Consider the following 17,725-nt stretch of genomic DNA (forward strand, 5'->3'; position numbering starts at 1 on the left):
ACTTTATGAAACTTGGAAAATATTTTGAAATATTTTAAGGAATACTGTATTTTCATATGTAATAATTTGATTGCCAAGTTAATTAAGCTTTCCTGTTATATATAATTTAAAAAATGCTTGCCAGATTCAGTATCATAACCAAGACACTTATTTCTTAGAATTAACTTCGGAAGAGGTTCTTCATTTTATACTCATTATTCTATACATCTGAAAATTCCCAAAGTTGGGAAACATTGTTCTAACAGAATCAATTTATTTCCTTATTCCATTTTCCAATAGAACTAGCTTTGCAGTACACTGAAAGAATTCATGGATAATGTTCAGTTTCTCCTTCCACTGAAGGAAACGGATGTAGTTTGCTATGATATGAACAAATTAAACCCAACTTTCTATTTTAAAAACTCAATAACAAAACAATGTTAACAAACAACTTTGAATTATGGTGGATTTTTGGGAGTATAGCCATCAATGGCCAATTGCTTTTTTAGAAGCAAAATTAGGAGTCAAAGATTTCAGTTTACTCATTATTTGTACTCTATTAATGCACAACTCTAGAGATTTCCTTTAAACTGTGGCAATCTGGGCAAGGGATAATTAGCAACTGTATCAAGGCACTACCCAACTATATTTTTTCCTTCTTAATACTTTACAATAAAATACTCTAACAAGAAAAATTATAGTACCTAGATTTAAGTAGCTGGAGTATGTTTGTGTACACCAAATATGGGTATAGTAGAAAAACACCACTATTAACCATTATTTAATCTAATTCACAAGAAAAAGACCCACAAGCTGTAAGTATACAATAATTAATCTTTTTTTTTTTAGTGTAGCTCTACAGCATTGCTGTATTCAGTAGCAAACTATTAAGAAACTGTATTTTGACAGCAGATATATTTTAAAAGTACAGGTAAATCTTGAGTTACGAATGTAATGGAGCCTGCCAATTACATTCATAATTCAATGATTCGTAGGTGTGAATCACATAACTTGAATATGATCACTCCCTGCTTTTGCCAAATCAAATGTGTGGGTCATTAAGTGCATGAGGTACGTCAGGGTGGGGAAGGCCATGGGGGCGTAATGATGGAACAGGCCACCCAAGGCTTTTCCGACGCACTGAGATACCTCATGCTCCCCCCCCCCCCCCATCCTGCCATGCTGGACTCACTTACCTTGCAAAGATCTCTCTCCTCCCTGCCATGGTTTCTTTGCCTTTGAAGGAGAGGAGAGTAGGAAAATTTCCCTTCCAGTGTTTGGCCGGCTTGCAAAGAGTGAAATAACTTTTCACTCTCGGCGCAAAAAGCATTTGCAAACTGGAAGCAACACAATTTCACTTCCAGTATCCGATCAGCTTGTAAATTGCTTTTTATGCCGAGAATGAAATATTCTGGGATCTGTGATCTTGCATGGCTTTTGCAGAGAATGGGTGCCTGAAGTCACGTGAGATCATGGCCCACAGAACACTTCACTCTCGGCGCGAAAAGCATTCACAAGCCAACTGGATGCTGGAAGGAAAATCATCCTGATCTCCTCTCCCTCAAAGGCAAAGAAACCGTGGCCGAGAGGAGACAGATCTTTGCAAGGTAAGTGAGTCCAGCATGGCAGAATGGGAGCGGGGAAGCAGTTGTGGGGAGTGGGGGAGGGAATAGAATGAATGCTGCAGTGCCTCTGGGGTCATTCGTAAGGGTGAACCGTGGTGCTGCAACATTCGTAATTTTGAGGCTTTTTCATAAACACTTGGGAGAGGCTTATTGTATAACTTTGAATGGTCACTAAATGAACTGTCACAACTGGAGGGTTACCAGTATAATTATTTTATGCTTAATGCTTCAAAACAAAGTGAAATCCACAACTTTATTTTCTGTGGAGAGGGCTTGCTGGAGAATCCCAGATTCTAATAAGGAATGATGAGAGGAACTCAAAAGAACATCCTCTGCAGAAGCTCCCTTCCTATTCTTTCCTACCAGTTATAGAAACTTCACTCTGGAGGTTAGAGAAACTCCTGGAATTTAGGAAGCTTTTAAATGTGTGTTTGGGGACTGAAGTGAGAATAGGTGATATATTGGGAGTCTGGATGCTTCTAGCTATTTTGATGTAATTTGGTTTTCTGGTTTTTTAACAGTTTTATTATATTGAATTTTTGTTGACAGCATTTATTATTGAGAGCAGGTTTGATGTAAAGGAAGTCCTTGTTTAGCAACCATAACTGAGACTGCTAACTGTTGTTAACTGAAGCGATCACTAAGTGAAACCACAACTTTGATCTGACTTCAGCTTTTCTTTGCTTTACAGATCTGCGAAGGTCAGAAATTCAAGGTCTGGTCATAAAGTCATTTCATCATCACTGTTATAACTGTGAACAGCCTCTAAACAAGGATTACCTGTAGTGCCTTATAAAATATCAATGTAAGTCCTGCCTTGGATGTGAAAGCAACTGGGCAACCGGACCCGTACTTCTTTCTAGGAAACAGGCAATACCAAACCACTTCTGAAAATTATTATTAATGAAATGGATTGCATATTTTGCTGTACAGGAAGTTCATTTGATTGATGACTGTTCCAAATTACAACAGCATAAAAAGGTGACATGATCAGTCCTCATACTTATATCATATGTACTCATTTACAAAATGTAAACACCATCTTCACAGCTAGTTCACAATCACAGCATCAACATTACTTCTAGCTGAACTCTATTTCATTTAGGGATATTAGAAAATGAATACTTATATTTCTACATTTTGGACAGCTATCATCCAACTTCCAATATTGCCTTTGTAGGGAAGGTTGTGGAAAAGGTGCTAGAATGGCAGTTACACAGGATCTTAAGGAAAATGAATTATCCCAAACCATTTTTGTTGGGTTTCGGACTAGGGTGTATTACGGCCACTTGCTTGTCAATTTTTGGCCAGGTTAGGGTGGGGAGATGGTGCATCCATACTTTCAATGCTGTTGACTAGTATTGGAGTATTTGTCTTGTACCAACTGCAAGGGCTAAGAGTGGGAAGAACTGTGCTGGAGTGATTTCCAGTTTGTGTTGATGGGAAGGGAGTGGCTCTATCTGTGATCCCTTACTTGTGGGGAAAACAACTCTCTCTTCTCTCTTTTAATCTTTTAAGAAGAGATTGCACAATCATTTTTCTAAAACAATATAGTTTTTTGCTTGAGCACAGTTTCTTGCTTGAGCACAGAGTTGGACTAGAAGAACTCCAAGGTCTCTTTCAACTCTGTTATTCCTTAACATCTATCTGAAACTACTTGACAAGGACATCCACCAGCTCAGAACGCTGTATCTCAATCATGAGTTGCACAGGTGAAGCTGTCCGTATACTAACCCAGGATCTAAATACTATTCAGGTCTGGATAGGGAGGAACAAACTTTAGCCCAATCCCGAGAAGAGTGACTGTGGCTATCTCCCCCCTTGGAATGGAGCATAGTTCCATCACTGATCTTTCATGGGATGTCACTTGTGAATGTGAATGCCCCAACACTGGAAGCTTTTAAGAAGATGTTGGATAGCCATTTGTCTGGAACGGTATAGGGTTTCCTGCCTAGGCAGGGGGTTGGACTAGAAGACTTCCAAAGTCTCTTCCAATTCTGCTATTGTATTGTATTGTATTGTATTCTAATATGCTTCAATAATTTATGAATCCCTAATTTTCTATTATATTTCTCATTCCTACATGAATAAAATGGTTTATCACTTGCAATATATGTTTACAGTAAATTCTTTTAATTTACAGCACTCTACTCTGTACTCTACTAAGCTGTGCTCTTTAATTGTTTGGAAGAAATATATTCATATAAATATATGAACATTTCTATATTTATTTGCTATATTTCTATACTTCTCCATAGATGGACATTTTCAACAACAGAAGTTTATAATAAATTGCACAGTAAAATCTAAAATAAACTTAAATAGCTACAGAAGAGAAATGAAATAAAATCAGATTCAATTGTGAATAATTTATAAAACACTGACAGTTCTTTAAAATACAGAAATAAAAACCTTAGGAGGGTAAAATGTCAGACCAGAATCCCAAAGCAATCCTTTACAGATAGTCTGTGGGTTATGACATATCATTCAGAGACCATTCAAAGTTACGATGGTGCTGAATGAATGGAACTTATAACCCAGTCCTCACACTTCTGGCCAATGCAATGTCTCCACAATCATGATCTAGACACTCAGCCCCTGGCTTCTGATCACATCACAGTAAACCATGGTCATGTGGGGAAGCTGACAGGAAATCAGAAGTCGCAGTCATGGGAGGAGCTTGCTTAATGACTCGCATGAACTTTGGGTTATGATGCCAATCCGGACTACTACATTTTTTGTTGCTAAGCAACACAGGCAGTAATAGAGTGCTAACATATAAGATCCTAGTCAAACATTCACAAGAATGAAGTATAATCAAGGTTTCTTGGGGCTGCTACTAATTTTCAAAGATCTTTTATGTTTTCAACTACATTATTCACCCACATTTATATTCATGAGTTCATTCCTTTCTCTGATTCAAAACTGAACTTCTATAGTAATCCTTTCACTGCACTTTCATTTTCTTTTGAAAGAGTGGAATGTTTCTTATTTACTTTATTATTTATATTTCACACTTCTGAACTGTCTCAAAGAGGGACTCTTTTTTCCTTTCTATATAACAATTTAGAAACTTCTTTATGTTGTTAAGGCAGGATGCATCATGATTGGCTGCTCTTTGAAAAAAAAATCCAAAGACTCTTTAGGTTTATGAAAATAATTCCACAATGCTATAGTTCAAAGAATTAATTTTTATAATAAAATCTTACAGACCAAACATGACAATTATTAAAATCCAAGTTGAAAATGCTACAAATCCTATAATCCACAGAAAGATGTCCCCAAAGCCTAGAATTGGTTCAAAGAAAGGCAGCAGAAGTATACCTCCATCTTTAAATCTTATCTCTACACTAGGAAAAACCTCTATAGAATTCTCTTGTCAGGTTTTGTCAAAAAAGGAGAAATTTTCATCCTGGGCAGAAACTATTAAATAGATTAGCTAACTTTGAGACAAAGATGTAATATTATGAATCATTTTTAAAAATATATTCCTATTATATGGAAATTAATGTCTGAACAAAGCTATTTTTGCACAAATATTTTTAGCAGTTCATTTACAAAAACTGATGCAGATTATGTATGGAAAATTATAATGAACTATTGCTACTATTCACTGAAATCTTATACAGAACTTTGGTATATGTATAAGTGAATACATGTTCTGCATTTTTCTTATTTAGTTTTCTTTTTTGTGATTTTTTATTTTTTTCTATTGTATTAGTAGAAGACCCCCCCCCCCCCACCAATCAGAGGTGGATTGCTGCCGGTTCGGCCCAGATAATCTGAACCAGTAGTAGCGGCGGTGGGAGGCTCCATCCCCCCCGACGCTTCTGCGTATGCGTAGAGCGTCACACATGCAAGAGCGCACAGAAGCACACCCAAACCGGTAGTAACAAAATTAGTAACCCATCACCGCCCCACATGGTTAGAAATTTAAAAAATTGAGAAATGCTAATGTTACCAAAATATAAAACCAAAGAAAATATTTCCTACTCCAGAGTCTTTTTTGGTGGTGGATGTGGAGGAAACAGAATTTTTTGAATTTTTATACCTGTTCAATTATTTAAAGAAATGTTCTTACTTCAGAAACTGAAAGTTTTAAATCTATACTTTAGTGATAATGCTAAATTTTAGTATTAAAATTAAGGTTAGTGTCTGCATTTAAAAATGTTTAGTAATATTTTATCCCAAAATATTCAATTAGAAAGAATTGTGAAAATATACATAGTTTAAAAAGTTAATATACAGACTCTAAAACTTCTATTTTTCCATAAAGAATTACAGTGCTTTCTTCCACCTTTTGGCCATGCAATTCTGTTCTTTTAGAGAACAAAAGAGCAGGCTCACATAGCTACAAGGAATTGTTTTCAACTCCAATTCTTTTAAGTTGCTCTATTCTCCTGAACAAGCAAGGCAATCAATTCCTTGTTTCTAATACAATCTCTAGAGCAGTTAAATTTATTGCTGTTCATCATCACTACCTCATCACTTAGATGCTAAGTCAGTTGGTCAGAAGTCAGAAAAAAATCTACCAATCTCTGTAAAAGTGAACCATAAACTCCGTAAGTGTGGTTCAGGACAAAAAGAATAGGAACCAAAAGTGTACTTTGTGGAAGACATGTTGGGAATGGAGGCTCCTTCAACTTAAATAAAACAAATCCCTTCCCAGTGATTTCAATGGGACAGAGGAGAATATGAACGTTTACCATATTTACAGTGGATATAAAAAGTCTACACACACACATTTGTTAAAATACCAGGTTTTTGAGATGTAAAAAAATAAAACCAAGATAAATCACTTCAGAATTTTTGTACCTTTAATATAACATATAAGGTATACAACTCAATTGAAGAACAAACTAAAATCTGGGGGGGGGGGGGAGAGAATAAAAAAATACAATAGGCTTTTTGCACAAGTCTGCACACCGTCTTATAAGTAGTGATGTAGCTGTGTTCAGAATTAACCACTCACATTCAAACTGATGGTAAATTATAGTCATGACCCACCTGCCACCAATTAAAGTGATTCTGTTCAAGCCCATATAAAGTTCAGCTGTTCTGGAAGGAGTTTCCTGAGATTTACTCAGTTGCCTCTTATACCAGAAGCCATGGTCTGCAAAGAGTTTACAAAGCATTAAAAATTTAGTAGTAGTATAGTCTTTATTGTCATTGTACAAAATAAATACAACTTAATTGGTTAAAGGGACCTTATTGTTGGAAGGACCTTATAGTTCTTCAGGAGAAGAAAAAACTCCAAGGCCTAAAATGCTGAAGATGAAAAGGAATGTCACCTTTCAATATCACAATGGTCTAAAGCATACCTCCAAATCAACAGAATGGCTTCGCCAGAAGGTCAATGTTTTTGAATGGACCAGGTAGAGCCCAGACCTGAATCCAATTGAAAAACTGTGGCATGACTTGAAGAGAAGATGCCCTTGCAATCTGACAGATTTGGAGTGCTTATGCAAGGAAGAGGGGACAAAGATTCCCAAGGCAAGATGTGCCATGCTGATAGGCTCCTAACCCAACAGACTGAATACTCTCAAAAAATCAAAAGGTGTTTCAGCAAAGTATTAGTTTAAGAGTGTGCACTTAAGCAACCACATTATTGTATGCTTTTTATTTTCATTTCTCCCCCCAAAAGTTTTGAATTTGTTTTTTCAACTGAATTCCACAGCCCATAGGTTGTATTACAGGTGGAAAAAAATTGAAGTGATTTATATTGGTCTGATTTTTTTACATCTCAAAAACCTGTCATTTTAATAATAGAGTTTTTATATCCACTGTATATTCTGTCTTCATTTTGACTCACGGTGGCTGCTCCATTTCTTCTGCCAGAATTTGCTATAACATTGGGTAGGGGTAAGATTGTTCTTCAATTACATTTCCAATACATATTCAAACATGTAGTTATTGTATATATTTTCATACGTTTTGTTTTTAAAAGAGCTCAAAAGCCAGAACACATTCATTTTCAATGGGACATACAATAATTAAAAACAAGTATCTATAAAAACAAGTATCTATTGTACAATTAAATGATTTTTATTTCAATAAAATTAAAAATATTTGGGAGACAGACAGTACATACAATATAATTTTTTTACTTGCAATTAAAGAAGTTTGTGCACTTACCTGCATGCTTTCAGAACCTCTGCAGAACTTGGGTATATAGATACCGACATAGATGGCATGATCGGGGAATTAGGTTTGTGTCCAATAAGAGGAGGATTGGTTTTTATGGGGCTCTGAGAGTCCTCCAATGCCTCTCCATTAACTGCATGTCCACTATGAGGGCTGTTAAGGCTGGTAACACTGTTTGTGGTAGTCTGTTCAGTAGATTTTGGAGAAGGTGTTGCTGTGGAAATGGCTGAAGATGGTGAGGAGGCAACAGAATTCTCAGTCTTTGTATGAACCGTTGGATGGATGTTATTGACTTTGTCACAGGTTCCAGTACCCACATTGTTATTGGCTTTTCCCATCAACAAGGCAGAGAGCTGAGGATTGTCTGAACTAAGTAAACCTGGTGACTTTGAATCTCCATGGCTAGGGCTAGAAACAGCATCTGCCGTCACCTGATGGACATGATTAGGAAGTCCTTCTACACTGGCAGTGCTGTTAAGTGTCTCTCCAGAATGCCTGTTTATGTCAGGCACTGCTGATGTATTTCCTGAAGGCTTGCTCTCTTTGGTTAAGGTAATGCCTTGTTGTCCACCTGAGGTAGCAGTGTGAGAGGGGAGGTGATTGAGAGCAGCCCCCTGTGTTACTGAATTGCTAGGCATGGTAGGATGTCCATTTTGATTTTGAATACCAGTGCCAGCTGCCTGGAGATGCTGGGAAGGCCCAGTGGAAGAGAGAGGTCGTTCACTATTAGGACCTGCCAAATGTGAACTCTGACTTTTTTGAAGCCCCTAGAGAGAAGAAAGATGATTTTATTTAAATACCTGAACATTTATTTTACAGTTTAGGAATCAGATATAAATATTTTTCCAACATGTCCAATATTTGTTTTTCTAACAGCTCTCAATATTTTCAACTTGTAGTTTGAAAACATGAATTTCAAAAGCCTATTTTGAAAAGGAAGTAGCAGAAGATCTCACCTCATTGCTCAGGTTTCTAAATCTCTGCAAAAGAGCTGTAGCAGCATTATAAAAAACTATAACATAGAAGTCTACTCTCAAAAACAGCATGAGACAAATGATGGTTATTATAGCTCAAATTCAAAAACTGTAGAAAGCATTAAAAGGCTTAGCTATCTGGATTTATAGTAGAAATTCATCTACCCAAGTTAAAGACAACTTTTATTAGTCACAAGTTATAACTTGCAAAACTATTTATTAAATTTATATACCGCTCATCTGGTGATATGTCAAAGGAAGCTCTCAAAATAAATACCTTAAATATACCAATAAATCTGGGAATAAATTCAGGAAAATTTAACACATTTATAAAAGTCCCTTTTCCAGTTAATTCATTTTCTTCTCTGAACAGTAAGGAAGACAAATATTTAATATTAGAAATTATAATGAAAGCCTTAATGGGAATACTTAGACCTGCTATACTTAGCAGGACACTCTAAACCTTAATAACCTGTTCTAATTAATATTTTTAGTTTGCAGTAAACTTAAAATGATATAGCCCACCCTACTTCTATTTGTATAATGTTAAATAATAGCAAACATAAATATAATAAAATAAAAAAGGAAGTAAATTTGATTAAATTTCCAATGCTTTATTAACTAGTTTGCATACTATAAAGAGTGGGGTAGGAGAATCTTACATTTCTCTTTGGGCAGAAACCTGTAACAGATTTGATATAGTTTTTCCCAGTTGCAGGTGTTACAGTCATCCAGCTTCCTGATATAACATTCCCCTCCCATTCACCAGCAAGCACACGTGCCCATAGGAAGTATTGAGGTATTTGCCTAAGATATAGCATGAACGATGATCTCACATGAGGTATAGGGCAGGAGTTAGTTGTAGAGATGTATAGCAGCCAGGCTCAGTGAGCAAACACTAACATAAACTACTGCCCTGTGCCTTGATTTGAGGGTATAAAATTTCTGTTTAACTTCAGCTGCATTTCTAGAAAATGTAAGATCAAACTAGTCTCTCTCTGCATGTTGTGTGAATCTAGACATGATCTAAATGTAGAACTAGAACATATAGTCATTCCAGCTCTTTGCCCAGCTTTAGCTGGTTGCCACTTGCAGTCTTTCCTGGGATCCACTGAGGATAGTCACTCATATCCTTGTCGCCTGTCATTTTGCTTGGACAATTGTAATTTATCCTACAGGGGTGGCCCTCAAAAGACCATCTAGAAACCTCAACTGTGCAGAATGCAGCTATATATGCGCCTATGGATTGGCCCTATTTTTGTTACATTACATTGCTGCCCTAAGAGTCACACTCGCTTCAAGATGCTGGGTGGTACTATGAGGCCTATATGAACTGAAACTTAAAATTGTTGAGTGTCTTTTTCTGTGTACAATTTGCTTGTCCCAAATATGTATGAGGGTTTAGGCAGAAGTTGGTATCCTCTGAGGAAACTTCTCCCTAAGAGTAATTTGTTTCCAAAGGGAATAGTGTTTCCTTCCTGATGACTTCCAAAAAATTGTCAAGATTAAATTATTCTGGAAGGCTTTTGAAGACTGATAACTACTGCATACTGCATTTTGATATCATGATTAGATTGTTTTAGAATGGCTAATTTTGACTAATATATGACTGTTATTAAAAGTTATATTTTTATTACACAATTTTGGTTATTTCCTCCTAGAGATAATTTCTTACACAAAACTGTCTACAAGTCCTATATGTAAATATTCCAACATTTTACTTTTCATCTGGAGCCATGGAGCCCGATAACCAGCAATATTAAGCATTATTCTTTAAAATTAGCCCCTTAAAATAACTGCATATCATATTCCTTGCAGGCCCAGAATTTGTCTTTTTAATTCTTTGGAATTCTCCCCCCCCCCCCACATCTCCCAAATCATTGATATAGGTAGGGAGATAATCAGCTGTGTATAATGAAATGTATGTACTCCACAGGTAAATTACTACAATTTACCCATTGTCTTTTTGAAATCAACAGCTCCAAAGCAGCTTGAATTTGATTATTGTTCAGAAAATTCATTAACTCAAGCTAGATAAGCTTAAAGGCTGCTCTGTTGAAAGGTGTGGGGGTTGCAATCAAGCTGCAGAGGATAAGAAAAAGAAAAAAAGCCCCAAGCCAGTGGAGGAAGTACCAATTGGAATTAACCTTAGCAAAACTTGTACATCCTTCTCAGCTGTCTGCTGGGATCCAGCTCAGTTTTCACATGTGGTACAAAATTGGTTTCTCAAATTAAAAAAACTAAGAAAAAGGGAAGGGGCCAGAGACTTCTAAAGCACAGAATTGTAGAATGCTATTGATCCTATTGGTGGAAAAGTTGGATAATAAGCCTCAAATCGTTGCAGCTTGACCTATTTTTTGTGTTGCTTTGAATTTTTTATAAAATGACCCTTGAGTTGGTTTGAACTGCAGATATCCAAATAGTCTAATTTTGTTTTTAGTTCCTGACCATTTTAAATTTACTACTTTGAGTTATATACAATTGTTATTTTTAATTCTATTACTACTACTATTGTTGTAATTTGAAATTGATGTTAACTGCTAGGAAAAAAACAACAAATGAGAATATTTAAAGCTACCATTACCTTTTTTATTCACTTTTTAAAAATAAAGTTCTCTCCCAATACTTGGCAAGTTCCTATCAAAAGGAACTGGCTGATATTGCCAACTATCTCAAATTGCAGTAGTTAATGTTACTTGTCTGTAATTTATTAAGATTGTTGTTTTAAATGTTTTCTAAGAGGTCTTAAAGATCTTCTCAGGATGAAAAAAATGCCATTCCTTCTTGCATGTACAATATAGCTGAATCACCGTATCTGTTCATACAAAGCTTTACCTAGATAAAAACTTAGCACTGGCATGCATGTTACAGAACATGAATAGAATAGTTGGAAGGAACCTTGGAGGTCTTCTAGTCCAACCCCCTGCTTAGGCAGGAAACCCTAAAGACAAATGGTTATCCAATCTCTTCTTTAAAACTTCCAGTATTGGAATAGAATAAAAAACTTTATTGTCACTTTAAATGTACACTAATCAGCATTAATTAAAATGAAATTTAATATTAAATAAAATGTTACATGCTAAGCAGGGCTTACTTTTACTGTGTGTTGTATATTTAGTGAATTGAGTTTAGTAGTTTATGATATAGTATATTGGGTGAACCTAGAAAATGATATAATTAGGAAATGAGGGCAAATGAGATTTAAACCATTCTTTAAAGAACCTTGTCCTGTGATGGAAAAAGTATTCATTTAATTTTCTCACACTTTTACATTATTAAAATTCACATTTTGTTATCTTTATGAAGGAATCCATAACCTTAAAGCTCTTTAATTTTAAATTAAATACAGTTACCACATGAGCCAACAGTTTTCTTTGCTTAGTCTTCCCAAATTATAATCTTCAAATTTGAGCACACTGATTTTTCTCTAAGATACTGATTTTTTCCCCCTGGCCTAGTGTGCATTAAACTATTTTTGAAAAGCATCATCTACATTATACTTTTTTGCATCCATATGTTTGTTAGATAGGGAATAATAAACATCAACATAATTTGTCTTTCTACTTCTCTCTCAAATGTTTTTATACTACTAGTTGAAACCTGTCTTGTATATTCTCATACTGAGTATTAGTATTTAGACAATGAAATCTAATAAATCCATTCCCTATGGCACTCCTGAAATGTATTTTTCCTTTGTGAAAAGTCATGGCCAGTTTCTTCTGCAAGGGTTTGATTTGTATTCTTGAGTTTCAATAGCACAACCTTTTTTAAAAAAGAATTTTATTGGTTTTTAAACATTTATGGGAAAAGGTAAAGGGGTACATAGAAAATTTTGGCAGCTCCCACGCTAGAGATCACTTCCGGTTCCTGCTGGCGACGGATGTGCTGTCCGCCGCTCGTCTCCTTGGTTGGCTCCGTAAGGAGCACAGGGGGACTTGGAGGGGTCTCCTGCCGAAGGGCAGCTCGCTGAAACCTCCTGGAAGCGGCGGCAGCCAGCGGGGATGTTTTCAGCCTTGCCTAGGAGCCGGGGAGAGGAGGGGGGGGTTGGGACAGCTTCGGGCTGTCTGCCCTTTCGCTGAATGCGCTCCGGGAGGAAGGAGGTTATCCAAGGAAGAGCGGCTGAATGCTGGTGGTGGGGGAGCCACCCTGATCTCCTTAATTGTCATTAAAGGATAAGCAGCAGACTACTGTAAATTCGTGTTCAACTTATTTGAAACTGAAGATTAGAGGGGGGTGTTTCTTCTCTTTACCCCCCCCCTCGGATTAAGCGGCATTTGAACTATCTCTCTCTATATTTGAATGGAGAGAGAACAAAGGCTGACTCGTCACTTGAACTAACTATGTGAGAAAGATCGCTATCACAATTGCAAGAGATGATTGCTGAGCTGTCGTTTTTAAAAAAAACTTTATGGAGATCTCTGTTCTTCTCCCTGTGAAAAGAGGAGCCAAGATGGCTCCCTTCCGTCTTTGTTTTTGCACTTACAAATGAAGTCTGCCTTTTGAAACTATGTTCGAAAGAAAAATCCCTCTGGTATTGTTTTATTACCCTCTCTGAGGAAGACCGGGACCCCCCCTGTTACGTGGTCTACCTGGACTTTGATTATTTGACTTTCCCCTTTCTGCTGTGCCTCGGTGTCTTTGAACGGTGAAGGAGAATTAACTCTTCGCTTTCGGATTTGCCGGCGTCCTTGGACCGGCACAGCTGTGCAATCCGCTGACGCCATTTTCTTTGTAAAAGACTTATATAAATCTCTGAACTTAGACAAATGGGACCTAAGAAACCATCACCGGGCAAGTCATTTTCAGCTCCTCCGTCTGCCACCTCCAGTCCAAGCATGCAGCAAACGAAAATTACCACATTGTTACAACAAGAAGGGTCTGGAGAGAGCCCGAAAGAGCTATCTGTTACCCAAATGTTTCAAGAAATTATGAGGGGTCAAAATGAGTTGAAAAAAGAGGTGACAGATCTTAAAGATGAACTCAGAGGTGTTCAACATCATATTTCAGAAAACATACAGAGAATTATGGTGTTGAAGGAGGAGATGGCTGGGCTAGGGGAGGAGATTAAAGCAGTCTGGAAGAGAAATGTAGAATTAGAAAACTTCATGGCAAAAATAGAATTTGAAAGAATGTCCTTTTTTCTCAGATTCCAGAACCTACCAGAGACAGAAAATGAAGATCTTAAGGATATTATGAGTACAATTTTAGCAGAATATATTAAGAGAGACAAAGAACAGTTGTGATGGGATATGGACCTGGTTTATAGGATTAATTCAGCATATGCTAGAAGTCATAATGTTCCAAAGGAGGTACATGTTAAATTTCTCAGGAGGACCACAAGAGATGAGGTGCTTGGGGCCCAAAGGGAGGGACCACTAAAATATAAAGAAATCACCATTCTTAAGCAGATTCCAAAAAAGATAAGAGAAAGAAGGAGGAAGTATTCCTCCTTATCAAAGAAATTATACAATAAAGGAGTTTGGTTTATATGGTTATTGCCAGAGGGAATGTTGATCTTTTGGGAGGGAAATAGGATTAGAACTAATACAGTGCAGGAGGCTGAAGCCTTATTAAAAAACACTTATCTCTCCTAGAGGACAAACACAGGGAAGGTAGTGAAAAGGGTAGCAAGGTACAAGATAGGAAGGAGGGGGGGGGCTGTGGCTTCACCTAGGGACAGGGAGGAAGGAGCAATATCGAAAAGTCTCAGGTCACAAAAATAAAAGTATTTGAAATATTTGTAATTGTTGATATACTAGAAAGTGACAAAGGAAAAATGATTGAACACATGGTTGATACAATGTAGAATAAAATTCTGTTTTTTGCTTATCTTTTATACGTTGTTTTTAATATTGTAAAAATTGTGAGATTTGGAGGGATTTCTACCACTAGCGTGGGAGCTGCCAAAATTTTCTATGTACCCCCTTACCTTTTCCCATAAATGTTTAAAAACCAATAAATTTCTTTTTTAAAAAAATAGCACAACCTTTTATTGTTGCTTATGTTTAGTGTTATATATGTTCATCAGACCTATTCCTTTGACTGAAGAGTGGATTCTTAGTCCTTTTAAAAACATTTCATATTCATGGTTATTGTACTTTTACTTAAAATTAAGCATGCCCAGACAACACACTGTTCAGATAGACATGGAATTTGTTATGCTTGTAATGAAAACATGCACCAATACAACACATATTTAAAAAAAGTTTCATAAGGGAATGTAAAAATACAATTCTGATTCATAGGAACATGAAAAGCAGTAAGGGAAAAAGTATATTTTTTCTAAAAGTTAACTTTTAACAACAGAAGCAAACTGAGCATAGCGGTACAAAGAATAAAATGGGGGTGGAGGGAGCACCTTGAAAAACATCTATTTAAAGATTCACAAATCAAAGGGTTGACAAAGTGTCATTTTACTGTCACCTTCAAAACTGAAATGATCTCCTCTGCACAAGGTCAATTCTCCATGGTTTGGATAAATAAGTAAAAGTGTGACTGATATATAGATTGTCACACGAAGGAAATCCATCAGTTGGTATTAAGCAAATGAAGTTAAAAGACTCTTTAAAAAAGGAGGACTACAGATAATGAAGCTGGCCTAATCTAATAAACTTGCATTAATCAGTCATATTGGAACTTTACTTAGCTCTTCTTGACAATGGGAAAGTGGAAATTACAGTGAAGAGAACAGGAACTCATTCATCAGTAAACCATAATATTTTCCTGCTCTGGTGAAAAATGAAGAGATGGAAATTCAGGTCAATGGATGGTTCCAGCAAATGGTTCACTACTAGTGAAAAACCCTTACTTCAAAGTAGAATCAAATAATCAAATACAACAATCTTTTTTAAAAAAGATTTTAAAAAATCATTATGTTATTCTAGTAGAAATCTGCAACAATTTCTTTAAACAGGATTTGGAAGCTCATTAAAGGTTTCCAGATTACAGGAAGCTCTTTTTTACTGATATAGACCTGGTGTGTAATTTCCAGGTAGATCATCTCCTTTAAGCTGTCATTACATGGCAATGGGTTTCCCATTTAAAAAAACCTCCCCTGGAAACATTTCACTATTTCAACAAGAAAGAAAGAAAAGAAAGAAAAGTTATTAAGCATAAAACCAATGTGCTCCTAGACTATTACGGTAGCTGAACCAGAAGCACATTCTTATTATAACTGAAAGTTTTTTAACAGTCATCTAGGTCTGTACCAATGCTGCAAATGAGATGCTAAAAAGGTTCATTTTCACAGCACAACAATAGGAAGGAATGGCTGCAGTGGTCTAGTTTTATTAGATATATTGTTATTTTTGTTTCTGTCTACATACAGTGATCAAGTCCCATCTTATATTAGTTTATGTTGGATTTTTATGGTAATATACTGTGAGTAACACAAAGTCAGTTGAAGTTAGGCACTGTCTAATGAATAAACAAACTCTGACAGGGAAGACAGGAGTCCAACAACTGTCGTTTTTCCAAACTCAAATGAAACAAAAATGTTAATCTGAAGGGAAGCTTACTTCTAAATTTAACACATTTCAAAAAGGGAGTTTGATTTAATCAATTTAATCAGGAAAATAAAAGAGGAAATATAGATTTTTTTGCACAGATTGCATCTTGATGGAGAGAGAACATGCTATTTGTGTTCTTGTTTCCCTACCCTCCACAAAGGAATATAAAAGTACACACAGTAGAAAAATATCTAGAAACAGTTTATTTCTAGAAAGTTTAGAGTATGCCAAGAAAACCCTTATGTGTAATGTGCATAGAATTATGCCTGAAATGGTTCATAGGTAAGTTAAAAACTAGTTTGCATGGTATCCAAATTCAAAAAAAAATATCTAAAAGTTGGTTATAGGTTTTAATGATTCATGCCTCCTAGCTACTGTGTACTCAACATTCTATTGGAAGCTGGTGCTTTGTAGCTCGCTATTGAAAACTATTCCCAGTAGAAAGGGAAAATACAACTATAAACACCCCTGGTAACCAAAAGATAACAACTCCACCAACAAATTCCTAATTTATAATAAGTATCAATTATTTTAGCAATAATTCTTCTCATCTCAAAAGACCTTAAGAATATCCACGCACAGACATCTCAGTTAAGAGAAGTCCTTTTATAGTGCACTATATATTTACAAAGAATAGAACAAAAGAACAAATTGCTGAAATTTGTAGTAGAAATCAATAGCAATGTTCCTTCAACTTGTTCATAAATGATTCAGAGGATAGTAAGGAATTATTGGAAATGGTCAGACTATTCAAGGACATTAAAAATAAATAGTAAATACTGGGATTAAGTTCCCTCTCCTGCCCTAATCAGCGATTTTAAAAAATTAAGATGAGAATATAAATCTCATAATAGGAGCTCATGTGTAGTATAACAGATCAGAGAAAGTTTCTGGTTGGGGAAGATAGTATTTAATAAGAACACTAATACACTGTATATCTACTAGAAAAACATTTTTTTTAAAGAATCACTTAACTGATTGAAGCATTGGGGCAGAATGAACATGGGATGGAATAATATTAAGCAAAATTGTATTTCAGGTTCTTTAACTTAAAAAAAAGGAGAATGAATCTGGGAAGTTGGGATAATGTGACATGGATATATAAAATTATGAATGTTGCAGGAAAGAATTGATGGGAGTTTCCATTTGTTACATTAGAATCATCCAACTGAGCTGAATAGTGGTGATGGGGAGAGATTTAGGACAAATGAAAATAATAAATTCACACTTGGGCAAAGTAAGGAATTAACCACAAGGTGTAAAGTTAAACAATTTTAAAGTGGGATTAGAAAATTTCCAGTATGTGACTAAATAATAGTGCTAGGGAACTAATAAGCAAGAAGATATGATATTGCATCTTGTTATGGCTTCCCCATCAGCATCTATTTGGCTACTATGAAAACAGAATGTGTTTCGATTCCACACAGGTCTTATATACATTGCAATTAAGATATTTCAGCAACTGGTATGTCTGCAATAAATTTACATTCCTCTT

General features: G+C 35.9%; 1 protein-coding gene across 7 annotated transcripts in view; it reads right to left on the bottom strand.

Moving 5' to 3' along the window:
• Positions 1 to 17,725, bottom strand: part of KDM6A (lysine demethylase 6A) — a 189,847-nt gene that overhangs the window by 50,285 nt on the left and 121,837 nt on the right. For all 7 annotated transcript variants that reach the window (XM_081951358.1, XM_081951359.1, XM_081951356.1 and 4 more), the window contains one exon: positions 7,740 to 8,515. In XM_081951358.1, coding sequence (XP_081807484.1) covers positions 7,740 to 8,515 — 776 coding nt within the window. The remainder of the gene's footprint in view (positions 1 to 7,739; positions 8,516 to 17,725) is intronic.

The sequence above is a fragment of the Natrix helvetica genome (genome assembly GCF_964273705.1).
Source record: "Natrix helvetica genome assembly, chromosome: 4".
In the NCBI taxonomy this organism is placed as follows: Eukaryota; Metazoa; Chordata; class Lepidosauria; order Squamata; family Natricidae; genus Natrix; species Natrix helvetica.